General features: G+C 37.8%; 1 protein-coding gene across 1 annotated transcript in view; it reads right to left on the reverse strand.

Annotated features, from left to right (window-relative positions):
- The window catches only part of Cka (Connector of kinase to AP-1), a 256,304-nt gene that overhangs the window by 81,401 nt on the left and 147,495 nt on the right, over nt 1-27,408 (reverse strand). Inside the window, exon 9 of the mRNA XM_067153572.2 lies at nt 18,905-19,074. Coding sequence (XP_067009673.2) covers nt 18,905-19,074 — 170 coding nt within the window. The remainder of the gene's footprint in view (nt 1-18,904; nt 19,075-27,408) is intronic.

Raw genomic sequence — 27,408 nt, forward strand, 5'->3', positions numbered from 1 at the left:
TATTAGCTGTGGGGAGGGATGTAGGTGGAGGGGAAGGAGGAGTGGTTATTGTGGAGGTAGGGGCGGGGTTAGGCTTGTGATTCGTCGGTTTGTTATGACGTGTGTTTACTATTTTGAGATAGTCATTCTTTATTGCAGAAATGGCTTTATAAAAAATGATACTGGTTTTCTCTGTAATGTCGTTAATGTTATGATTGGGGTTAGCGTATTGGTCCAGAGAAATATAGAAATCTTCGGTTATGTTGAGCAGGGGGCCTTTAGATTTTATGTTTAATATCATCATGTCATTATTGATGTCTGTGAAACTATGCTTAGATTCTTCTACATGTTGACCTATTGATGAAAAATGGTTGTGTTTTACTGCATTTATGTGTTCATTGTGAAGTTTCTGCCGGTACGTCCAATAGAACTTGTGTCACAGTTGTTACATTTGATATGGTAGACACCTGATTGGTTGTATTTATTATTATTATTGACTGTTTTGGTGTTGTGTATAGTGTTGGTGCTGTTGTGTGTGGTCTTGAATGCTATTTTCAGGTTGTGCTTCTTAAAAGTATCAGTTATAGTATATATATTGGTGTTGTTGAAGGTGAATAGGACATAATCTTTTTTTGGGTTTGGTTGTTTTAATTAATTTGGTTTTTGGTTGGGATTTTATTTTGTGAATGATTCTGTTGACCATTTCTTTGCTGTATCCGTTATGTTTGGCTATATCGTGGATTAATTTTTATTCATTATTTTGATCTTCTGAGCCTCCGTGGCTCAGACGGCAGCGCGTCGGCCTCTCACCGCTGGATACCGTGGTTCAAATCCCGGTCGTTCCATGTGAGATTTGTGCTGGACAAAGCGGAGGCGGGACAGGTTTTTCTCCGGGTACTCCGGTTTTCCCTATCATCTTTCATTCAGCAACACACTCCATTCTCATTTCATAGCATTTATCAGTCATTAATAATCACTTTGGGAGTTGTTTTTTTTTTTGCTAGTTGTTTTACGTCGCACCGACACAGATAGGTCTTATGGCGACGATGGGACAGGAAAGGGCTAGGAGTGGGAAGGAAGCGGCCGTGGCCTTAATTAAGGTACAGCCCCAGCATTTGCCTGGTGTGAAAATGGGAAACCACGGAAAACCATTTTCAGGGCTGCCGACAGTGGGGTTCGAACCTACTATCTCCCAAATACTGGATACTGGCCGCACTTAAGCGACTGCAGCTATCGAGCTCGGTCACTTTGGGAGTGGCGCCCCATCGTACTAATAGCCTATATCTGCTTCATTCATTCCATCCCTGACCCGGTCAATGACTGGAAAACAGGTTGTAGGTTTTCATTTTCATTTTGATCTTCTATTGTCATTGGGATATTGAAAGCTCTATATATCATGTTATAATAGGCTGCTCTTTTGTGTGTGTTAGGATGAATGGAGTCATTTTTTATGGTATTTAAAGTGTGTGTGGGTTTCCTGTAGATCTTGTAAGATAAGTGGTTGTCATGTCTGGTTATTGTCAAGTCCAAGTAATTTAAGGTACGGTTATTTTTGATTTCTTTAGTGAATTTAATTTGGGGGTCTAAATTGTTAAGTTTGTCTAGTATAGTATCTGCATCAGTGGATCTATTTATAATTACGAAGATATCGTCGATAAATCTGCACCAAAAATATATATTATCTATTTTATTGATTAATGTGTGTTCTAGGTGGTCTATATATATTTCTGCTAATATACCGGAAGCAGGAGATCCCATAGGTAGGCCTTGTTGCTGATATATGGTATCATGAAATCTGAAGTAGTTATTGTTTATGGCAAATTTGAGTAGATTCATGAATTCATCTACTTCTAAGGTGCTCAAGTTGCTATGAATTTTTAGGTTACATTCTATTATTTTGATTGTTTGTTTGATAGGAATGTTAGGGTACATGTTTGCTATATCAAATGAAGCAAGAGTATGATGTTGTTCGATCTTTAGTTCTTTGGTTCTGTTCCAAAAATCTATTGAGTTTTGTATTGTTTTGTTTGCTAAAAAGGAATAATGCTTTTTCAAAAATTTTTGAATGAATTGTGATAATTTATAGGTTGGACTGGCTCTATAGTTTATAATAGGTCTCATGGGTACATTTTCTTTGTGAATTTTAGGGTAGGCTTTTGCGGATGGTAATTGGGGGTTCATAGTTATAAGTTTAGCCGATTCTGTTTCGGTGAGAAGAAAGTGTGTGTTCTTGAGTAGATTTTTTAAATTCCTTTGTATGTTATTGGTTGGATCTCGGCGTTTTATTGAAAAAGTGTTGTCTTGGAAACATTCTTTAGTCTTTGTTATGTATTCATTCTTATCCATAATGACCGTAGTGTTGCCTTTGTCGGCTTTTGTTATTAGTAGATTGTTCTGTTTTGTTTTTGAGTTTGGTTAGGTTGGATTTATTGGTGGTATTCATGTTTAGGTTATTATTGTGAATGTTATTGATGTATTGCAGGATCTTTCTACTGATTTCGTGTCTAACTTTGTCACGTATACCGCACGGGATTTTCTGTAAAGCGAGTTCTGTTTCGGTGACGGCAGTTATAATATTCTGATAGGATGATGCATTACCCCAGTTGTGTTTGGGTCCCTTGCTCAACATAGCCGTCTCTACATCGTCAAATGCGGTTAGTGTGAGATTTTTTTATGGGTGGGTGGAATTTATGTTGGGAATTCTTGTTAAGATTAGAAGGATCTTTATTTTCCATTATGGTTAGTGGTTTTGGTTTGCTTTGTTGTTTCAGTGTTTCCAGTTTTTTTGTTTAATGTATTTTGTTTCTTTATGGCTAAATTTTCTATTTTATCTTTAGAAATTTGTTGATGATGATGATGATGCTTGGTGTTTTAAGGGGCCTAACATCGAAGGTCATCGGCCCCTAATGGTACGAAATGAAAGAACAAAAATTTCAAAGGCATCCACTGACCAAAATAAAAATAAAATATGTCATGAAGAATGAATGGATGGACAGGAACTCAATAAAACACAAAACAAACAAACAAAAACCAGTGGATCGGACTCATTAGAGATCAAAAATAACATTTTTACTGACCAAGGAACCACTTATAAAGCACAATGATGCTTGGTGTCTAAAGGGGGTGCAAAATCCAAGTCTAAGGCCCCACAGAATGGTACATGTCGCGAGTAAAATAGAACCATGGTATGTGTCATGTTGGGGTATTAATCAGAAGTAGCGAAGACTCACGGTGTTCCACAAAAGATGGTACTACTCACAAGTATTGTACTTCGTACAGGTAGCGCAGACCTATGGTGTTTCGCACACAATGGCGCCACTTACAGCCAACGCCAACCGATGAGTTTCCTCACCTAGGTGTACTAGTCACGGGAGCCGGTCCCAAGGGCCCCGTGGTGTTCCTCACATAGTGAGTACTAATCACAGGCAACGCAGACCCACGGTGTCGCTCGTATAGTGGTACAACTCACAGGCTACGCCCAGACCCGCGGTGTTGCCCACATGGGTACAACGCACGGGTACTGGAATCCACCCGGCCAGGCTTTTTACTGCAATGAATCACAAACCTATTTCGTACCAAGTTAGTGATACTACTTGCAAGTACATGCAACCCATGTTTTCCCCGCATGATGGTACGAATCAAGAGTAGTTTCATGGTTCTTATTCATTCATCCCTTGGTCGCCCCTTTCAGTCGCCTCTTACGACAGGCAGGGGATACCGCGAGTGTATTCTACATGTGCGTCCCCCACCTGCAGGGGGTAGAAATTTGTTGAAAATAATTCCAATAGCTATGTGGGAGTTCATAAGATACTTTGAGATGTGTTGAATAAAGTTCATTATTGAGATGATGTTTTTTTGCGATATAGGAATTTTTATTTCCTCTTTTAACCAAATTTCATTAGTCCTGTTTAGTGTTTTGCGTGTCTGAGCAGTTCGTCTATGTTTGTTATTGTATTTCTGGACTAATTTCGATGTTAAGTTGTTTGAAAGGCAATGCTTTTTGCTGCGTTCATTAGCTTGATTTTCAGGTTTTGGTATTTGAAAAAAATTCCAAACACACGACTGTTCGTGCAGAAATAACCAGATCGCTAAGAAGTAATTGTAAAATTACTGAATATACAAAATAACCAATAGATAATAAAATCTCTTCCACTTGAACACATGCAACATAAATCAATAATAATGTAAACAAACCGGATTACTCGTGGCCATGTCATCAGATCAGTTAGCTTTGTATCTGTATTGCACTGAAAAGAATAATAATAATTGTTTTACGTCCGTCCTAAATGCTCGTTCTTGATAGACACCGGAGTGTGGGAATTATGTCCCGCAGGAGTTCTTTAACGTGCTGAAAGCCAACAACATGGAATTGTTACCTTTAAAACAGTACACTGACAGAACATTTTGAACACACTGTGATAAAAGTATTTGTGTTTCGACAGAGGGTTATCGCATTACTTTGTGTTTCGTGTTGTACGTTTTGGTTATTGAATACTGCAGGGCTTTTCTCTGTTGTGAAGGTATTTTCAAAGAAATAAGGTTGTTTGCAGTAATAAAACCGAATAGATTATAGTTTATTTACCATGTGCTTTCAGGTCTGATAATATTGTAGCTGGTCTTGAATGATCCTTTTGATGGAAACGATCTATTTGTTACCATACTTATAAAAAAGTATCGATAGACCAGAAGGAGACTTAACCCGAGAACGAGTCCCTTTTCAGATACATGCACACATATACCAGTATCTTTATGCAATTACCGGTACCGTATATTTTCCTTTCTGTTCAAATTATTACTCTATTCAATACGATGTAAAAGAAATAGTTTCAATTAAATCTTAAAAATACATCACTCTCTTCATTACTATTTATTGCACATACCCAGTCCCCGAACCATAGGAACTATTAAGTTACAAGTAACTAATTTCATTTTGGTCCGTATTGAAGATACAATAAGTAAAACACTTTCAAGATTAAAATTATTGATTTTTTAATTCATGTAGAAGTTAATCACTAAAAAATATATTTGTATTGAAAAGGTGGACACAATAATTTTAATCTTGAAAGTGTTTTACCCATAGGAACTAATCAGTGAAGATTAAAATATCCCACCTAGCCGAGAATCGAACCCGTGTGCCCTTGGACCAACGGCCACCACGCTAACCATTTAGCCATGGAAGCGGACAGTGCCTAAGCAAAGTGCAGGAAGTACCGGTACATGAGTTGACTTGTGATACAAATTCTTATAATTTTGTTAATTACCACCTATTCAATACAATAAAAACGTAATAAAAACATATATTTATTAAGTTGTTGATTCGCTCCTTTTTCGTGAGCATCATCAGCCAATTATTATTTACTTAAGGTTATATAAGATCATGAATCTATTCTACTGGATTAAGATTAAAATGCTTGTAAACCTGATTGACGAATCTTATAAAATTTTACGAGTCATATAAAATAAAATTATGTCTTTAAGTTAACATATATTTGTCTAAAATCTATGTAAGTCTAACATTTTATTGACGAAACTCATCTGGTGAACATCCTTTAAAATTATTTTAGAAAACCTTCTGAGTTCTGGCTAACTGTATTGATTCAATGTTGCTTAAGTGGTATGATTGTCGTTGAAACTTCGTTACCTATATTAACAATTTTCTACAGTTGATAATTGCCTATGTTATGAACATTTAACTTGTTCTCGATGTTGCTGGAGTAACATTTGTACAAAATGTATTGGCATTAATGTTATGTTGTCAGTACGAGAATACTGTTCATGAACAAACACTTTCTAATGTAATGTAGAATTTGAATTGTTCTCGTATGTTCCAAATTGGGCTTGTTGGTATATCTGTAATGAAAGATAAAATATATGTTTATGGTTTTGATTATATCTATATATATAAAATAAGAGTTTTGTCTGTACATTGCTCAGAATTTGAAAAGAATGGTATTTCTGTATCAAGTAACTATTCTCATTTTGGTTCCGTATTGAAGTTGACGTATGTCTCAAATATTATTACAACAGTATAAGTCCACCTGTTCAATACAATACAATATGATCCACTATTTCATATGGTCAAAATTTTATACATAATACATAAAAGTCAATGGTACATGTTTCACCCTCCTTACGGGCATCATCAGCCTATATCAATCTTAAAAATAATACATATGGAGTCATTCTAATCTTATAAATTATAGGTTCAAATGTTGAAAAATGATTTCGTAAAACATTATACAATAACATCTAAAACAACGATAATGCACCAAAGTATGTTAAAAGAGAATAAATTAACTGTTTTTGAAGATTAAAACGTGGTTAAACATGAATTTTGAGAGTTTAAAACTAAAATGGTTCCTTTTTTTTTTTTAATATATAATATCATTAAGACTGTGATGGCCTTGAGTGTAAACACAATCATCAAAGGGGGATGTTTCTTCAATTCAATCATCATGATTTCAGATTCCCTATGGGAATCAACATCTATATCATACCATTTTACTCGGCGTGAATAAAATTATTTATAGCCTATATTATAGTGACTTATTCCCCGACATTGAATACCAATTTTTATTAAGATAGGACCACTAATAACATAAATATTTGAAAATTACATTTTAGGCCTTCCCCTAAACTACCATTTCACTCAGCGTGAATAAAATTATTTATAGCCTAGATTGTAGCGGCTCGTTCCCCGACTTTTCATACCGATTTTCATTAAATTCTCTTCAGCCGTTTTCTAGTGATGCGTGTACATACAGACAGACAGACAGAAATTACGGAAAAGTAAAAAGTGCATTTCCTTGTTACTGAGGACACGACTGATACAGAAATGTCTCAAATATTATTATAATATAGGTGTGCTAGGTACCAACTGATGAGCCCACCCTAGCAAACGAGGGCGAAACGCTGGCAACCAAGACTCAGTTAGCTGGAAAATTTATAATGTCCAATAACGGACCATTCATATTGGTATTATGAGTAAAATGGTAGTTTAGGGGAAGGTCTAAAATTTAATTCTTAAATATTTACGTCATTAGTGATCCTATCTCATTGAAAACTGGTATACAAAGTCTGAGAATGAGCCACTACAATCTAGGTTATAAAACATTTTATTCACGCTGAACGAAATGGTAGTTTAGGGGAAGGCGAAAAAATTTAATTCTCAAATATTTATATTATTAGTGGTCGAATCGATAAACACTACAAAACCAAAGTTGTATAGAATTAAATTTCCAGCCATTTATGTCTTATACATTTTTACCGTACCGGCTATGACAACAAGGATATTAATGAATTTGTATTTTTGTTGCTAAGTCCATATCGACGTCGAGCCACGAGAAAATTGGTTAACGGAATTTAATGAAAATCGGTATATAGTCTTAACAATTGATCAACAATTGCATTACATTGACCATTGTTTGTTGTGATGTTATTTTTCTCTTTTGCTGCCTCTCAACTCCGATAGATGGGATTACTGCTGCGTACCAAGTATCATAGCCTGGCTGAATATTGGCGGGAAATAGCCGGGGAGTTAGAAAACTTTCTTCTTTAGCATGCCATTCCTCTGGTTCATACATTTTCTGATACAGCTGGTACGTAACACACTGGTTCTTCATAGTATTCCAGTTATTCGCTCCCTCCTCTGACGCGCTGTTTTGTTTGAGCAGTGTGCATACTTAAGGCAGAGGCTGGCTTAGTAGTAGTAGTAGTAGTAGTAGTAGTAGTAGTAGTAGTAGTAGTAGTAGTATGGCCTGGTCTAGAATAACAATTTAGGCTTATTCCAAATTATAGCACAGCAATTCACTAAATAACTCAAAATTCAACCCTGAAAAGAGCCGCTTCTCAAGAAAAGCACTTTCTTTTCATTTTTATTAAATTCTACATTCATTTTATTCCAAATTATCGGTGAAGAGGGTGTTTCTCCTCTGGCTTGGAGGAAAAATTTGCCTCCAAGTCAGATAGATTTTTCCGCCGCTATTGTAGTGAACTGATATTTTCCCACTCATCGGGCACTCCTAGGAAACAAATTAGTAAAAGGGCGTAGATTTTGCCCTGGGAGACTCCACTATTCGACCCTCGCCCCGCCAAAAAAAGATGACGAGTGTTCACGAATCACAGCTCTCTGTGGCTTGGTCATTCCAGCTCTGGAACTTTGGATTATTAGATCGGCAGTGTAGTTCTGTTCGTTAAAAGTGAGAAAATGTGTGGTGTTTCATTTGATCGAGTACCGTATTTCCTACGAAAGCATTGCTTTTAATTGCACTATTCCAACTGACATCATTGTATGTTCATTTCAGTTGGGAAAACCACTAAGACAGTCTTTCTGAGGATGTAAGAAGGCAGGTGGAGAGTGAGTGTCTACCATTATAATGAAAACTCCCCAACCTGACTGTGACTGATGGTGTGCAAGCGGGTCTACCATTACAGTGAAAATTCCCTAACTCAGTCTTCATATGATAAAAGATGTTTGGTGACTTCCCCGTCGTGTTTCTAGGGTAACGTTAAGAGCTATGCAATTTAATACAATCTTGCTCAAGTGTACACTAAAATTCCATATACAATGTAGAGTTCCGTAGCGAAGCACGGGTACATCAGCTAGTATCTGTATAAACTTCTTGTTGAAAGAATTGTCACTTACTTTTCTTTCTGCTGCGTAATTGTCTAGTGTTACTCCTAGCCTCTTGAGAACTACTTGTTGTTCTGTTTGCACTCCTTGTATTATATGAGTGAGTGTGGATGAGTTTACGTTTTGGCAGGGAGTGGGAAGGGGAAGTGAAGGTAGGCGGTGCATTGATGGCTGCAATGGATTGTGGAGGGGACTGTCTAGGAGAAGTAAGGGGAGGAGTTGAGTTTGTTTGCGTCAATAAGCCATTCCCTTTTGTCGGATTAAAATGTTTATTAGAATTTATTTATAACAGATTTAAGCATTTGTATTAGTTCCGGTAATTGTACTAAGATGGGGTTCTTTATTTCAATTTCATCATTTAGGTTTTTATTTTTGTTGTATAGCTGATCTAAATGAATGTATATGTTTTCTAATTCTGTCATTTCTTTTCCTTTTTCTACTCTTCTTAAAATTCTTAAATCCCTTTCAATAGTTGTGAAACTGTGTCCAGTTTCTAGCATGTGCGCTCCCATTGCAGAATGTTTCTTGTATTTGGCTGCATTTACATGTTCGACATGTCTTATCGTAAAGCTTCGGCCAGTTTGGCCAACATACGAAAAATTACATTCTGCGCACGCAAGCCTATATATTCCAGATCCTTGATATTGATTACTATTTATATTAACTTTATTGTGGTTGAAGAAAATATTTCGGTTCGTGTTTTGGGTTTTGAAGGCAATGTTAATATCTTGTTTTCTGATGGTATTAGTGACTTGGAATATAGCGGGGTTAGTAAATGTAAAATGTGCAAATTTGGATTTCTTATTTTTATCTGGTATGAGACTTGTGGCCAATTTTATTTTCACCTTATTAATGATCTTGTTAACTATCTCTACTTTTTAACCGTTATTGAGTGCCAGGTCCTTTATGTTTTTATTTACTTGAATAGGTAGTAATTAACAAAATTATAAGAATTTGTATCACAAGTAGATCTTCAATACGGACAAAAAATGAAATTTATAACCTGCAACATAAGTTGACTGCGAGTAGATTATAAAGAAGTGGGCGTATCGTCATTAGTTGATCATCAGGCGAAGTATAGTCGAGGGATAACACACTGCATGCGCATAATGTCCTGATTCAAACTTCGAGATAGGATCACGAGTCATGGACTGCACAAGACCAACTACAATAGTTGGTCTTGGACTGCATCAGTTGCTCGAAATGCATCGAGAGCTCTCGATACGTTTCCCAGCACTGCCTCGAGACAAAGAGCTCATGCGTCTGACGTCACTATATGACATCGAGATAGCATTATGAGGCACATACTGCATCGCTTGCTCAGAATGCATCGAGAGCTTTGCATCACGCGACCCACCACTAGTATAAAGGTATAATAAAACCAGTATTCAAGAAAGGTGACAGAAGGTATGTGACAATTACTGAGGAATTACACTAATATCATAAGTAGCCAAAATATTGGAGACAATAATAGAAAGGAGGATGAGAGGAAGTATGAAAAGAAAACTTGAACAAGAGCAGTATGGATCTGGACAGGGCAGGTCAACAACAGACCCTATATTTACCATGAGATTACTGATGGAGAAACAGTGGAAATATGGAGATGATCTGGTATTATATATTTAATCATATGGTGATACAATATACACAAGGCAAAATCAAACTTTAAAGTCCATCCTTCTCAGCCATTCAGTTAAACAAGGAGTGAGAGCGAACAAATTGTCAGGAGTGCCAGGGTACGAATGAAGAGGACAGGTGCTCAATCGTCTGTTCTTCAAGGTTAAAATCACACATTGGTGAACTGATCCAGCACCACTTGTACTTGAAGTAATTGCAACAACCATGTCCAGTCCTTAACCTGTTGATACGGCACCAGAGATTCCTTGGCAGGTCAAAACCGTTTGGCTTCTTTGTGGGATCAAGATGGTGGACACTTGTTCCCAATGTTTTTGTTGACCACTCATGCTTCCAGCTTTCATTTAGGTCAAATCCATCTGCAATGAGTTGCCCTGCAGTGACACTTCCTGGTCTTCTTGATTGCAGTCACTGCAGTGACGGATGACAGAATTTTTGGTGCAGTGGCAAAGAGGGTGATGCAAAGATTTTCTTAGCTTAGTCGATTTGATGGTACCAGTAATGCAACGCATTGTATAGTTCAATTTTGTGTCTACCTTCTTCACATGTACACTTTCTAACCAGACAGGAGCACAGTACTCAGCAGCCGAGCAGACAAGGCTGATACCAGTTAAGCGTAGACAATCAGCAGAGGCTTCCCAGGAGGTACCACAGAGCTTATGCAGTATGTTGTTTCTAGTGGCGACTTTATAGGAAAGCTTAGTGATGTGCTCTTTGAAGTTCAGGGTTCTATCTAAAGTGACTCCCAAGGTATTTTGGGAAAGGATTGTACCTCAGCTTTCATCCACTGAGCAGAGCTCGTGGTTTGTAGTTTGGATCACAATTCACTAGATGGAAACAAGAGACTTCAGTTTTTGTTGTGCTGGGGATCAATCTCCAGGTCTTAAAGAAAGTTGACATCTTCTTGAGGTCCTCCGTAAGAATTTGTTCACCGTCTTATTACAGAGTTATTACTCTGTGCTACAAGTGCGATGTCATCAGCATCAGCATATATGAACTTAGTTGATGTTGTGGTTGGTATATCATGAATGTACAAATTGAATAGCAATGGTGCTAATACAGATCCCTGTGGTAGACCGTTATTTAGTTTTCGTTAGTGGCTTCTAGTGTTGCCTAGAAATACTTTGAACTGTTCTTCACTAAGCATGCTAGATATTAGATTCACGATTTCTCGACTTGGTACAACTCGCAGTAGTTTGTAGATCAGTCCCTGTTGCCAAACAATGTCATATGCACCTGTCAAGTCAATGAAAACAGCTGTTGATTTTAGTTGTCCTTGAAAACCAGCTTCGATATGTGTAGTTAGGGCAAGAACTTGATCGGTGCAGCTGCGTCCATGTCTGAATCCAGCTTGTTCAGGAGGAGTAACAGCTTCAATGAACGGAGTTATTCTGGTTAGGAGGATTTGTTCAAGAAGCTTGAATATGCAACTAAGCAGTGCTATTGGTCGATAATGTCCGGGGCTGTCCTCGGGTTCACCAGGTTTGAGAATTGCTATAACTTTTGATAGTTTGAATTGTCTGGGCAATCTGTTCTCTTGGAGTATGTAAGTGAAGAGAGAAGTGAGCCAGTATATACAATGCGGGGCCGTGTTCTTAATAAATGCATTATAGATATTGTCGGGACCTGCAGCCTTGCAGATTTTCAGTTGTTTAATTGCATTTTCTACTTCCACTGAGGAAAAGGGTCTGGAAAGTGGCTCGTTTCTCAGGGCACTGCGCTTGAGTTTAGAAAGGTTACATTTTACTATTATGGTATGATTCTTGTCCCTCTTTATCCTTGTGAGGTCCAGATCCTGTTAGCAATAATGTCAGGACTCAGTTTAGGATGTGGCTTTTTGGGGATATGAAAATATTGTTGTTTGCAGATGACATAGTGATCTGGGGAGTCAACAATACAGAAGTGCAAATCCAACTAAAGGCTTTAAATAATAATATTGAGAAGTATTACCTCAAATTACCCTATACGTGACCCCTGGGTGGTGCTAAACGAGTAAAAGCGTTAAAGGTGATATACAATATGCCCAGAAACATAACAAGTAACGGTTCTTTTCAGAACCATCAAACTAGAGGTGAGAAACACCCAGTCCGTATATGCAACATAATATCGAGATCTGGTAATGGTATTCCTTGATCTAGAAGGCATACAGTAGTGTCAATAGAGAAAAAGTGTGGAAAACCCTGGAAAGAAAAGGATGTGGAAAGCAATCAAGAGAGCTAGTAAAAGTAATGTATAAGAATTGTTCCAGTTGTGTCCAGACTCCAGTAGGGAGAACAAAATGATTCAGAAACTGGAGTAAGTCAGGGAAATCTCCACTTATATTTATAATGGTTATGTATGAAATTCTAAAGGAAACAAAGGGAAGATATGGAGGAAATATGAAAATATTGTTTGCAGATCACATAGTCATCTGGGGAGTCAACTATACAGAAGTGCAAATCCAACTAAAGGCTTTAAATAATATTATTGAGAAGTATGGTATGAAAATCAGTGTGGAGAAGAGCAAAACTGTGGTGATGACAAGAGGAGAAAGAGAAGAAAGAGGAATCGTTAGTATTAGGGGACAAACCCTTGAGGTGGTTGTATACTTCAAATATTTGGGAAGTGAAATAATGCAAGATGCAAGGTTGGATAAGAAGAGCAGCAGCAGAATTTCCCACACCTTTTCTGATACTTCTTGTTTAAAAGGGCCTAACTTCCAAAGTCACCGGCCTGCACACCTTTTCTACCAGAATGTAAGAAACCTGGTGTGGAACAGAGAAGTTCCTATGAAATGTAAAGAGATAATGTACAAGATGTTCTATAGACCTATATTAATGTATGCACCACAGACTTGGACTTTGACAGCAAGAAATGAAAGTAAAATTCAGGCCAGTGAGAAGAAGTTCCTGGGGAGTATGGTGGGGAAGATAAAGAGAGACAGAGTAAGAAATGTTCATGTCAGAAAAGAGACATGGTTAGAAATACCGACTGACAGGATGGAGAAGAATAAATTGAGATGGTATGGACAATGGGGGCAAGAAGAATAACAAACGTGTTGGGGGAGAAGAAAAGAGAGCAAGAGGGAGGCCCAGAGCAAGATGAATGGACTCTGTCAAGAACAGTATATAAGAAAAAGAAGACAGGACTAGAATACAATTACTGAAGAGGATGGTGGAAGGAGAGGCAATGGTGGAGAAGTGCCATCAACACCCCGACCTGGCAGGAGGTGGACAAGTCAAAATGAAATTGAACAACAACAATAGTAATAATCTCTAGCTCTTTCATATGATATTGTCCACTACCTGTACGTCTTGGTTGCGAGACAAATATTGGACATTCAAGACATTCTCCACTCTACTTTGGCGTTCGAGACCGCAGCGCATGACCTTGAATGTGCCGCGCTGATCACCGGGAATTGGCAGTTTGCTACTACAAATCTATTCGTCTGCGACTTCAAGTTTATTTATAATCTTCATATATTATTTGATAGTGTTGTGACTTTGTGCCTGACAGAGTGTGAAACTGACCCATTTCTCCAATATTCATAAACATTGTGTGATTTCGCCTACTTGTTTTTACGGCTGACGATGACCTGGACTAGGGTCGAAACCGGTCCCATTTAAATAAGAATGTAATTACTACATTTCTTTCTTTTATGTATTGAATTGGTTGAACTTCAATTATTTAATTTTTAATGTTAATAATTTCAATACGGAACAATGAAATTTTTATCTTTAAATTTCACAACATATTGAAACATCTTAAAAGGAAAACAACCCTTACGGATTTATTTTGGTCTTTTCTTTCCGCGAAGTAATTCGCTTAATATTTACCGAGCATTAATCAAGGCTCCACTATCATTACAGCCACAACAACAATGATCATTACGAGGACAAAAGATCACAAAACATCACGGAGTAGAGCAAAATAAAAGGTAGATATGAATGTATGCAGGTATCGGGATGCCCGGGGATGGAACACCTCCGTACCAAAGAGTAACACGAAAGGCAAAGAAAACAAACGGGCGTGCGCATCACCCGACTAAAATAAACAATAATGGCGGCCACATGAACAAGCAAAACGGTCATAACATAGACCAAGATAAAATAATAAACCCTGTACTCAAAGTCAAAACCAATTACGCAGGGATTAAAGAAAAGAAATGCAAATTAACTGACCAATATGACATGTTTTAGCCCCTCACTCGCTCCCACACATACACACATACATTCAGGCATTGTTGATATCGGGTAACATTTTTTTTTTTGCTAGTTGTTTTACGTCGCACCGACACAGATAGGTCTTATGGCGACGATGGGACAGGAAAGGGTTAGGACTGGGAAGGAAGCGGCCGTGGCCTTAATTAAGGTACAGCCCCAGCATTTGCCTGGTGTGAAAATGGGAAACCACGGAAAACCATTTTCAGGGCTGCCGACAGTAGGGTTCGAACCTACTATCTCCCGAATACTGGACACTGGCCGCACTTAAGCGACTGCAGCTATCGAGCTCGGTGATATCGGGTAACAATAGGGTCAAAAACCTCATTTCAAAACACATTACAAACACATGGTGTATGACTCACCTGGCCATAAGTAAGCTCCCAGACACGCCGTAGTATTGTGCACAACGCAAATATATTGTAAACCGGACGGTATGGACTCAAGGCCCGCGTACGAGCCCACCAACTCACGCATTGGGTACGGCTCGAACCCATCTCCGTGCCGACACCCAGAGCATAGTTACTTTTGGTGGCAAAAAATAATAACACAAAACCGTGCACATAGTCAGAATTCTCGCAGAGACCCAGTTACCTCATCACCACCACCACAATAATGCCCTCAAGCACACATCCCATTCATTTCACAGGGCAAAGACGTATACCAATAAGTCGCGGTTACAAGTCACTTAAAATAGCCACAAGATAAAACATAAAATAAGAACGAAAACACAGCTCACATTACCTACAGTTAAAGCTGATAAATTAAAACAGGGAATATGAGTACAGGCAGAGTTTAAACCTCATAAACGCCCAGCAGTAATTAAGAAAAGCTACCCCGATCAGAGGCGACTCCATCTTTTACTTTTCCTCTGGTCACAACCACAACAAACACATCAAGTCAAGGAGATGAAGTCAAAGAATCGCAGAAAAAAGGACCATCTGTTTTCAAAGCAGGGGTGCTGCCCTCTGCGGTACAGTTTGGGAAATGGTTAAGTCAAACAAGAGTTGATTAAAACTCTTAGCAATCACAGGAAAACTTACATGCTATGAACATGCTAAACGAGCATTTTTCAAATCTTACACTTCGGCGCCACAGAGTTTCTACATCAGTTTCCGTGTTTAAAGAGGAACGACGGCGGAGTGAAGAAAATAAACGACAAGCACGAAAGCTCTGTCAAGGGTAGTTCCGCTGTCCCCCAACCATTTCATGTGATCTGTGTGGACGTACGTTTCATGCCAAGATTGAACTACCAAGTCATTTGTGTGTAAAAATGTAAACTGCTGAAGAACATGTTTATTCGGATACGAGTTGCAGGCGATGACGAAACTCATATGTAAATAATGAAGTAGGTTTTCGTCAACCGTGACCCTATTGCGCAACCCTTTGAAAATGTAAGCTTATGTTAACCTAAATTCCTTGTTTGTAACTTTTATGTTTTAAGGTTAGTTCTTTGTCTCTCGCTCGTGTTATTGTAAAGAAAGATATGTTTAATTTATTTTTAATTTTATTCTGGTTATGTTGTTATTTTTTGTGAATCTACCTTAAATTTTGAAAATGTTAAATAAATTGTTCTCTTAGAAAAATTAACCTCTTTTAAAGTTACCTTCCACAAAATTTTACATCCCCACTCCTTGTAGGGTTCATCCCACTTCCCACATCCTTAACCCCAGAACATAAACCCTCATAATTTTTACGACACATACTTGGCAACACGGCTCTATCTGCTAGGCTTTTCGTGCCACATTGCTGTCCTACTCAGTAGCTTCCTACAATACTGCGAGCTTCGTTAGTGTGCGTGCATTGTTAGAGTGAGATGGTTGATTTCAAATTAAAGACTGTTGAGTCGTAAAATTTACGAAGATTTGTGACTACGTATGCTAAACTTAGCAAGGTAAGTTCTGTAACAAAGTTACATTACAGCACTATTCTGAATGAAGTAAATATTTAGAACCACAGAACTTGTCGTACACATACCTGTAAGTAACGCGTGCCATTACTGTTATTGCAGATGAGTACTATACGAGGAGATGACCCGAATTTCGGAGAAAAAGTTGTCATTGATTTTTGAAAAAAGAGGAAGAGTGTGGTTCGTGTACTGATTCTAGTACTGAAGACTGATGACCTAAGTGATAGTCATCTACCCAACGTAAAGGATTGGTTATTACTGGCAAGAGAACTGTGTTTGTCACATCTGTCCTGCTCAGAAAAGGCGAATGACGACAACATACTGCAGCGAATGTCACCCAAGCCAGGGACTTGAAAAACTAGGAGTTAACACTCTGTAAAATAACTTACATGTTAATACATGCTTCTTATATTACATTTTGTGTGCAATTACATTTTATCATCATGGAAATAAATAGTCGTACATTTTATAAGGGTTTGTGTTTATGTACTACCAAATTAGGGTGTGGAGAATTATCTAATTGACAGTACCTGTTCGCTACACAACTAAGGAGTTTGAGCATCCATGGATGTTAATATACTCTTTGCTATCTGCTTAATATGGACTCCATGAAAGTAATAGTATAGTAGTCATGGTGATGTTTTGATGAAGTTGTAGCAGATGATTATTTTGTAAGAATGAATCAGCAACCTACGACATTTCAGTGTTCTTATGAAGTAAAACATTACATAGGGTTTGTGTTCTAGGGTTAATATTCAGTTGTTGTTGGTTGTACCTGATTTCTTTTAATGTTCATAACCGCTTAGAGGTTACAAAATTAAATTTTTAAGAAGTTTGATTGGAAAGACAAGATGTCAGGTTGGAAATCAAATTGGGGAAAGCTTTATGACAGAGTGGACAATGGAGACCCAGACAAATAAAAGAAGAGTGGTAGTGATGATTATTGTTTTACGAGGAAATACAACTGGGCAAACATCCTCTATTAACACTAACCAGAGAGAAAACTGGAAGGGTGTGAAACTGAGACCAGCTAAGCCTCGCAAACCTAACACAGTAGGAGGTAGATTAAAAATGTCAAAGTGAGGAGACTGACACAAATAAGTGGAAGCAATGCCAGACTCAGCTAGGGGAACCGTGGCCGCCAACCCACGTTCCAAAGTTCAGCACCCCTGGTCCCCCTTTTAGTTGCCCCTCGTAGTAGCCAGGGCATACTGGGGATTTTATTCTACTGCCCACACCCATAGCCCTTTCAGACCCGAAAGAAAACTGGCGGTGTGAATGTTTGTTTGTACATCAAAAACTGACTAAAATGCTCTTAAATACATATATTTTTAGTTTATTCTACAAAATAAAAATTAACATCTGAAAATTCTGCATGCCAGGACTTAATGCACTACTTACAAAAAAGAACAATTATCTCTATGCATGTGAATATACATATGTACATGATCAAACATTCTATTTTACAGTGGGGAATAATTTAAAACAATTAAATCTTCGTCCAAACACAAGTAAACATTACATTTTCTACACTGAGGACGAGTTTCGCTTTTACTGCCAGCAGCACCTTGTCATCAGACCTGAAAGAAAACTGGAGGTGTGAATTTTTGTTTGTACGTCAAAAACTTACTAAAATGCTCTCAAATACATGTTTTTACAATTTATTTTACAAAATATGAACTATCGGCTGAAAAACAGAACCCACACAACTGTGCATATCAGGACTTAATTTACTACTACAAAAAAAAAAAAATCAACTCAGTACATGTGAAAATACACATGTACATGATCAAATGTTCTATTTTACAGTGTGGAATGATTTTAAACAATTAAAATATTATACAATACATTTCTCACGTAGAGTACGAGTTCCACTTTCACAGTCCTTTTCGTGGCAGTACCGAGCACTCCCGCATGCATTGCCTGTAGGGAAATCTAGCCCGCATATTGTGCGTGTCAACAATCAAAACCTCATGGTATTACGTACGATGCTGTAAGTTCACAATTTACATTCGCTAAACAATTTACACACTTCACTGATTATATTCTGATTTTCAGTAAAGCTTCTAGATTAATATGAATGCAGTAAATAAATACTTACTTTAGGCATCACTGCTTCCCGCCATCTTGCGGATGAACTGTAATAAACTCTTCTTCCTGCCCCCTGGTGGTTAAGCAATAAATAAAAACAGCTGAAGTACATGCTACGTGTCCCGCACAAGCATTGCAGTCCGGATCTAGCGCCAAGAAACCGTCAATTAAGCTCAGAGATAAGTAAAATACGAACCCGCACAATTGTGCACACATGGTCTGAAAGGGATGGGGGGGGGGGGGGGGAAGGAGGGCAAGAGAATAACCCAGGTGGTTGAAAACAATCAAGAATAGTATAATTAGAAGAAACCTGGATTGGAACACAGTTGAGGAGTAATGGTGGTTGGATAGAAGAAGATGGAAAGGTGCCATAAAAATCCCAAATGGGTGGGAAATGGAGCACAGAAACTGATGATAATAAGACAAAGTTCCACAGAAGTATGAACAAAGAATACTCACCAAAAGAATCGTAAGGATCTATATTTGCACAAGGCAGATTCCAACAGTAGATGGCACCGTCCAGCCCTCCACTGTAACACTGCTCACCAGTCGCACTCATTGCCAAACAAAGAACAGGACCTGTATGTCTTCGAAAGGTATACAGAGGCTCCACATCGAGAGAAGCAGATCTGGAAATAAAGACAAAGAACAATCAATTTCTACAAATACCAATGACAGAGTAAAGGAGAGAAGAAAAACTTCTGTAGAAGGCAAATTATTTCAAACTAGCTCTTACCTACGGCTTCGCTCGCGAGGGTTTGGTAAGTTGATAAAAATTAATTATTCCCCAGTACTAGACAAAGACATTATCTGAAATTGCCTAAAGTATAAAAACTCACTGAAAAATTACATTTCATTTACCCCAGAACTCTTTTGTAAACCACATTTGTGGCATTGCCTTTTGGGGCTAAGATGACCAGCTAAACGAGTTAAATCTGGAACATGCGACATGGAACTCTACATGTGAGAAACAGTCCTCTTTTAAGTCAAAAAATATAGGGTTTCTTTCTTTCTAAAGGAGATTCCAAATACCGATTTTCACATCTGTAACATCTTAAGTTTTGAGATATAAGTACCCTCATAAATAGACTCAACTCCTTCACTTATTTTCAATCTCCAGATTAAGTTGATTTTCCAAAAGAAAAAGAAAAAAGTACGTGTTTCTTTGTTATAAGGGGGATTACACGTAACAATTTTAACATCCGTAACTGTTAAGTTATGAGATATACTGTAGATATACTCATTTTTAAAACTGCCCCACTCTTTGGCTGAGTGGACAGCGTTGAGGCCTTCGGTTCACAGGTTCTGAGTTTGACTCTGGGCTGGGTCGGGGATTTTAATCACATGTGATTAATTCATCTGGCTCGGGGACAGGTTGTTTGTGTTTGTTCCAACACTCTCCTCTTCATATTCACTGAAAACACATTACCAACCTCAACAGGAACACGCAATAGTAATTACATCCCTGCACACGGGGTTGGCATCAGGAGGGGCATCCAGCCGTAAAACAGCTTCAAATCCACATGTGCGACACAGTTCGTGCCCGCAACCGCACAGGTGTGGGAAAAGCGGTAGAAGAAGAAGAAGATAATCATTTTAAAAATTCACCCGCTCTTTTATTATTTCACCCCCTTAAGTGGATTTTCAAAAAAAAAAAAAAATATGTTCATTTATTTTTAAAAGAGATTCCAAGTACCAGTTTTAACGTCTGTAACATCTTCAGTTCCTGAGATATATGTATCTTCATACAAAGAATTCAACTCCTTCCTCACTTCTTTTCACCACCCACCACCCCCCCCCACAACTGGATTTTCGGAAAACAAAAACAAAAAAAATTTCTGTTATTTTTAAAGGAGATTCCAAAAACCAATGTTCATGTCTGTACCATGTTAGGTTTTTGCGATATATTGTAGATAACCTCGCTGCTGTAAGAATACTGGAGCTGGCGTTGCCATGGTTACGGCAGTTCATTTCTTTATCCAATTCCTAGAGCAGGGGTAGTGTGGTGCCAATATCTCAATAACGGTTGGTTTTAGGGCCTTAAAACATGGTTTTAGGGCCCATAGGGCTTACCGAGTTCTGTTCTTTGCGTCAAGGGGATTAAAATGAGCTTTGTCTCGTCCTTGTACGACACATTCAATTTCGCCTATATTAGCCTATTATTTTTATATTTTTTATATCTACATCCGTCGCCCCCCTCCTCAAATTGTTTTGAAAATAAAATACAGCCCATGTTACTCATTGGCAATATAGCTTTATATAGGTGAAGTAATTTTTAAAATCGGTTCATTTCATTCGTTTTTGAGTCTATCCGTTACAAACAAATATACAAATTTTTCCTCTTTATAATATTAGTATAGAAATCCTCCAGTAGAAGTAACCACTAAATATCCAGTTTCCTTAAAAAGTATTGTTCACAATTATAATACAAAATTATTTTTTGTCCACCTGTTCAATACAATGCACCTTTAGGTGGTTACAGTTTCAGACATGTTAACAACTCCGGACCGATAGGACGTACTTAACATCTTGAATAACAAATTCCACAATCCGGTTCACTTAGTCAAAGGTCAAGCATGAAACTTTATACTTCGTAAACTGCGTAACACAGCCTATTATCTACACTGAATATAAGTTTGACAGTAACTTCAACTGGGTCCTACTTTTGGCTTCCGCACATAATCTGCGTTCTGCCTGTTGTGTCTTACGACAGTATAAATTCTAGTGTATTCACAATTCATCATGATTACACTATATTTTAATATACATATTTCAGATACACTACATCATATAAGTTTTTTATTCAGTTTCATTTCTGTAAGATTGGAATTTACCTTGGAGCTGTTTGAGATAATAAAAGCTTACTACTGTCTATAAGATGAAGATTTATTATTAGTTTCAGACACAAAGCTTGGGATTGACAATGAGATAATTCTAATCACTCAAGTTATCACGTTTTAAGAAGTGTTTAGTGTTGTCTTTTCTAAATGCAATGTAACTTAGTTTTAAAGACTATGGTGTAATTTTAATACTGACAATTGACTTTTTAATATGTTTATTATTGTTCAAGGTCATCATTTTAAGATTAAGTTAAGGCTGAGGATGCTCATTAAGTGGGCGAAATATGTCCCATAAAGAGATAGAATCGTATGAAACTGTAACCAATTAAAGGTGGATAGTATAAATAATTTCCTATTATAATTGTTGTTAACAACAGTATTCAATACGTATTAACCATGAGGATAATGACCTGTAAAAGAATGACTTTGGCCGCCATTTTGGAAAACCTCGACCAAGTCGAATCGATCGAGTCGAAACTCAAAGGTGCGAGTTTAACATTCGCAACCTCTGCGCACTTAAAGATGCGGAGGCCACTCCACTTTCTGAAAGATTTTAATGTTGTTTTCATTAGAAAGGAATTTCACTTTTTCCGTATCCATACCTAGGCTATCACAAGACAAATATGCACCACGCTAGTCAATTTCACACGACTATGTTCCTAATCACGATATAGGCTGCCGTAAAAAACTTCACTGTACCACTCAAAACAAAATAAATTTCTAACTTCTGAATGGAATACAAGCACAAATAGGTTCACTTCCGTGATCACGCAACTGTGGCGACGGATCTTAACCGATTAGGAAATCACGTTTGTTTCACAAGGGATGACAAATAACATTTTCAGGGCTAGGAAAAATGTGATTGTACTAAGCAGGAATAGCAAAATTTGCGACGTGATACGCGAGGTATTTTTATACTTAAATTTTTATATTTATATACGAGGGCCACTCGGAAAGTAGTACCCGTTAGTGCCGCATGAAGCGCTGACGACTCGGGTAGCCGCTGGGCAAGGTCAGAACGCGTCAGTGGCTTGTCTGTCTGCTCTGTGCGAGGTTGCGTGACGCTAGCATTGCCTGTGTTGTGTCTGTGATCGTTTAAAATGTTTAAACAAATTGAGAACCCCGCCAGTTGTGAAGTGAGGGCCGTGATTACATTTCTTAATGCACGAAATGTTCGACCTTGTGATATTCATCGCCAATTAACGGAGGTGTATGGAGATAATGTGATGGACGAGTCGTCTGTTCGGCGCTGGTGTCGCAACTTCAACCTGGGGAGGGGGAATACACACGATGAGGAGCGTTCAGGGAGACCATCTGTCATTACAGACCAACTGCTGAGCCAAGTAGACGAATGCATGAGGAACGATCGGCGCGTCACAATTGATGAACCCTGTGAACATTTTCCTAATGTGTCTCGAACAATTGTTCATGAAATTGTCAAAGACCATCTGCATTATTCAAAAATCTGTGCCAAGGTGGGTCCCTTGCATGCTTACAGAGGAACACAAAACCAAGCGTACGGCTGCAGCACTGACGTTTCTGGGACGTTATTCCGATGAAGGACATTCTTTCCTGAGTTGCATCATTACTGGCGACGAAACATGGGTTTGCTATGCATCACCTGAGAGAAAACGACAGTCAATGGAGTGGCATCATGCTCATTCACCAACCAAACCAAAAAAATTCAAGACAGTTCTGTCCATCAGGAAACTCATGGCAACCGTTTTCTGGGATCACCGAGGTGTACTGCTCAGTGATTTTATGGCCGTGGAGACATAATTAATGCTAATGCGTATTGTGAAACATTAAAGAAATTACGGCGGGCAATACAAAATCGATGGCGAGGTCTATTATCTACAGGCGTCATTCTCCTTCATGACAATGCCAGGCCTCATGCAGTTGCAATAACACAACTTTTGCAGCAATTCAAGTGGGAAACCTTCGACCACCCCCCGTGTAGCCCGGACTTAGCCCCTTCGGATTTTCATCTCTTTATGAAGCTTAAAGACTTTCCGGCAGGAAAAAGATTTGACACCAATGAAGAACTTAAACGAGCCGTGACTACGTATCTCAATACGCTGGCGGCAGAGGACTATGATGCTGGAATACAAAAACTCGTCCCATGTTATGGCAAATGCCTAAATTTGCTTGGAGATAATGTGGAGAAGTAGTGTAAAGTATGTTCTTTCCAACAAAAATGTGTATATTTGTTAATATTTACTCCTGTGTCTTTATTGCACAAACGGGTACCACTTTTCGGATGGCCTTCGTATGATGAGAATCGGGACTTTGAATTTAAAACATGCTAAGCAGGAAAACGTGTTAATGTGGAACGAGGTTTCACTGTATTATGAACGACACAGAGAATATCCGTACTAACATCACTTTAGATGGATCAAATTTGAAACACGTACATCAGTTCCCGTTACCTTGGCAGTGTAGGGTTATGTAAATGAAAGGTATCTATAAAATAAAGTGTAAAACTCTAACGAGGTGAAAAATCTGCAGTACATTAAGAAATAGAACGAAATATTTTACTTGCAGAGAATAATATGGATACATTACTTTACTACCTTACAACTATTTTTTCTGCTACGTCGCAACGCTTCCGTGTTTTATTTGTCTAACACTTTCGTGTGTGATATCTTTGCTCACTGAAGTTGTCTGAATTAATTCTTCATGTTGCTCATTCGTTTTGTGCCTTAACTCATTCATTAAATGATACATTTATTGGTCAAGGGACCATGTTATGTTCCTTTCAACAAAAAAGTAATATATTTATTGATCTAGGGATTATTGTATTTTGTTGTTTGAAATGCCCACGCTAGTCATATGGACAAAGATGATTATTATTATTATTATTATTATTATTATTATTTATTATTATTATTATTATTATATGGCATTATTTACAAACATAATGTGAAAAAATATACAATGTGAACATATAAATTTAAATATAATTAAACTAGAATGTCCAGCTTCGACAACCAGTCCACTGCACTTGGTGTCGATTCATGCAGAGCCCGTAAACCATCCTTAAATGCTGACAGTGGACAGCTCTCTACAACATGAAGCAATGTCTGCTTCTCTGCACCACGCTCACACGCAGCACTTTCACAATATCCCCACTTTTTTCATCATATATTGGCACCGATATATGGACAAAGATAATGAGAATTCACAGACATAACACTCCCATTCATCAGGACTAGCCCTGGACCTCAAGAAAGAAACAAAAGACGACGCGAGCAGCGGAATGCAACATAAGGGAGTCCTGTCTACAGCCTGTAAGTAAGTATACATATTTCTCCAGAAGATCCAAAAGGCAAGACTGAAGTGGTTTGGTCATGTGAAAAGAATGAGTGCCAATAGGTCTGCAAGAAAGGAGTATGAAAAAGAAATAAGGGGAAAGAGACCAGTGGGCAGACCTAGAGAAAAAAGGACAGACTTAGTGAAGAAGGATGTAGAGGAGATAGGACAGGATTGGGAGCGGATTGTGAACGAAGAATGGTTCATGGACCGAACAAAATGGAAGGAGCTCATATACCACACCTGTGAAACTAGAGTGGGTCAACGATGATGATAATGATTATTATTATTATTTGGGACAAATATTACAGTGACATTTCGTAGATACCTTTCGTCTACATAACCGCAGTGTAGTAACAACAGATAGCCGATATCACTAGTAGAGTACAGAATGGAACACAGTTTAATCATCTTGTGAGAAAACTCTTTTGGGTTTAACAAATTCCATTAAGATCAAAATTATTACTCTACAGGAGCTTCTTTGTACCAGTTACCACATACAGTCTAGAAACTTGCATCCAAACAAACAGAAATATCAGCAAACTACAAGCAGTGGAAACAAATTTCTTAAGAACTTTGATTCACAAAACAAGGTGGGACAAAATAAAAAACGAGATACGCCATTTTGTCCAAGCGAATAAAAAAACCATCTTAGTGAGATCTGTGTTTAAGCCAGGCTAAAATGGTTTGGCTATCTCAAAGGAATGGACCAACAAAGAACAGCTAGTGTGTGGTTTGAGATGGAACGCAAAGGCAAAAGATCAAGAGATAGGCCAAGGAAGAGATGGATTGATCAGATTAATTTCTAGCTGGACGATGTCTAAATTTGAAGCAGGTTATGGAAGAAGACATCTACATGGACAGAAGTAAATGGAGTGTGTTCGTTCACTGCATCCGGGAAACTGGAGCTGGTTCAAGATGATGATGATGATGATGATGATGACAGAGATTTTACAAGGCGAATGACAACAGTGTGTGTTCTCTGTGTAAGGAAAAGTATGGCAGATGTAAAAACAAAATATGCAAAAACAAACAGAATAGTAGAGACCCCTAAACTTTAATCTCTTTGCACATTTGTGCGCAGTCCTATTATTATTATTATTATTATTATTATTATTATTATTATTCACCACCCTTCACTGCAACAACTCAACACAGAATACATTTCTAATTTCTAAGTTGAATGTGAAATACCAGCACAAACTACAGTAGAAGTCTGTTATAGCAAGAATTCACAATGGCAAAAAAATTTACTCACTATAGCGGATTGTCATTATATCAATTTCTTTTTTAAAGTCGGGAAAAAATCCATACACATTAAAGTATGAAATGGCAATCACTTTGTTCAAAACTTGCATTTTTGCATATGATATCCACACTACGACTTACTCATTTGCAATTTTGTGACATCCGATACTACCTGAAAGGTATGTTTAATTTTATTCTCAAAAAAAATATAGTATCACTCAAGAGGCCTCTGTGGCAAATATTTCACTTTTCTTCTTCAATCAGCATCACCTAACCTAATCGCATATGTACCCTGAGGTGTATCAAATTCTTACTTAAGTAGATAACATTAAAATTAAGAGATTGTTTCGTTCAGCCTTTATTTCTAAAAAGTTAACAACTGCTATCGGCCAAGTCGTTCACGCATTTACTACGAAATTGTGTTATCCTATTCAATTTGAATTTCCTTTTAGAGAACAGCAGTCGACTGGTATTACTAATCAACTCCGACATCGCCTTCGAATGTCGATAAGAGAGCTTGCAAGAGTGCATAGCGAGAAAACTATACAATTTGATGATCGATCCCACTTTGTGGCAAATGTTTCAGTTTTCTTATTCAAACAGTGTCACCTTACCTAAATTAACTGTACTATATGTGTCATGAAATCATTTTAAGGGCCAGTAAACAAATGGTAACTTTCTCGCTAATAATTTACATGGGAATAGCCTCTCCAAAATTTAACCAGGTGCTAAAAAATGTACCGTAGGTGTATTGCATTCTTACTTAATTTCTGCGTAAAGTATTAAAATGAAGCGATCGTTTACTTAGCCTATATTTTTAACGAGTTCACAACTGCTATTGACCACGTTATTTACGTACGTATTACGAAAACACGTTTTTTCGTTTCTGATTTTCTTTATGGAACAGCAGTTGACGTGTATTACTAATCGACTTCAAGATAGTCTTTGAATGTCGACGAGAGAGCTTGCAATTACACACAGCGAGTAAACGATACCGTACTGAAGATGATCGATCGCATTTTGTGGGAAAGTTTCAGTTTTTTAATCGTACTATACAGTATGTATCACAAAAACATATTTCAAGCACCAGTAGAGAAATTATAACCTCCTTGCTATAGTTTTATCCACACACGAGAAAATATCTAACCTCTGAAATCAGTGATGAGCTCTGCCAAATCTTGAGGTGTACTGCATTTTTACTTAATTTCAGTATACAACATTAAAATTAAATGATCGTTTACTTCAGTCTTTATTTTTAACGAGTTAACAACTGCTATCAGACACCTTATTTACTTATTTATTACAAAAACATGTTCTCCTCTTTCATTCTGAATTTTTCTTTAGAGAAGAGCAGTTGACGGGTATTACTAATCGACTCAGACATTGCCTTCGAATGTCGACGAGAGCACTCACTAGCGGACATAGCGAGGAAACGATACTGAAGATGATTGTTCGCATGAGTATAATGGCTGGATGCAAAAATATTGGTAACGGAATACACTGCGCACGTTTAACCCGTTAAGTGGGGAATCATTTTCAGTAAAATTTTTATTTAAAAAAGAA

This window comes from Anabrus simplex, chromosome 9 (genome assembly GCF_040414725.1).
Source record: "Anabrus simplex isolate iqAnaSimp1 chromosome 9, ASM4041472v1, whole genome shotgun sequence".
NCBI lineage: Eukaryota > Metazoa > Arthropoda > Insecta > Orthoptera > Tettigoniidae > Anabrus > Anabrus simplex.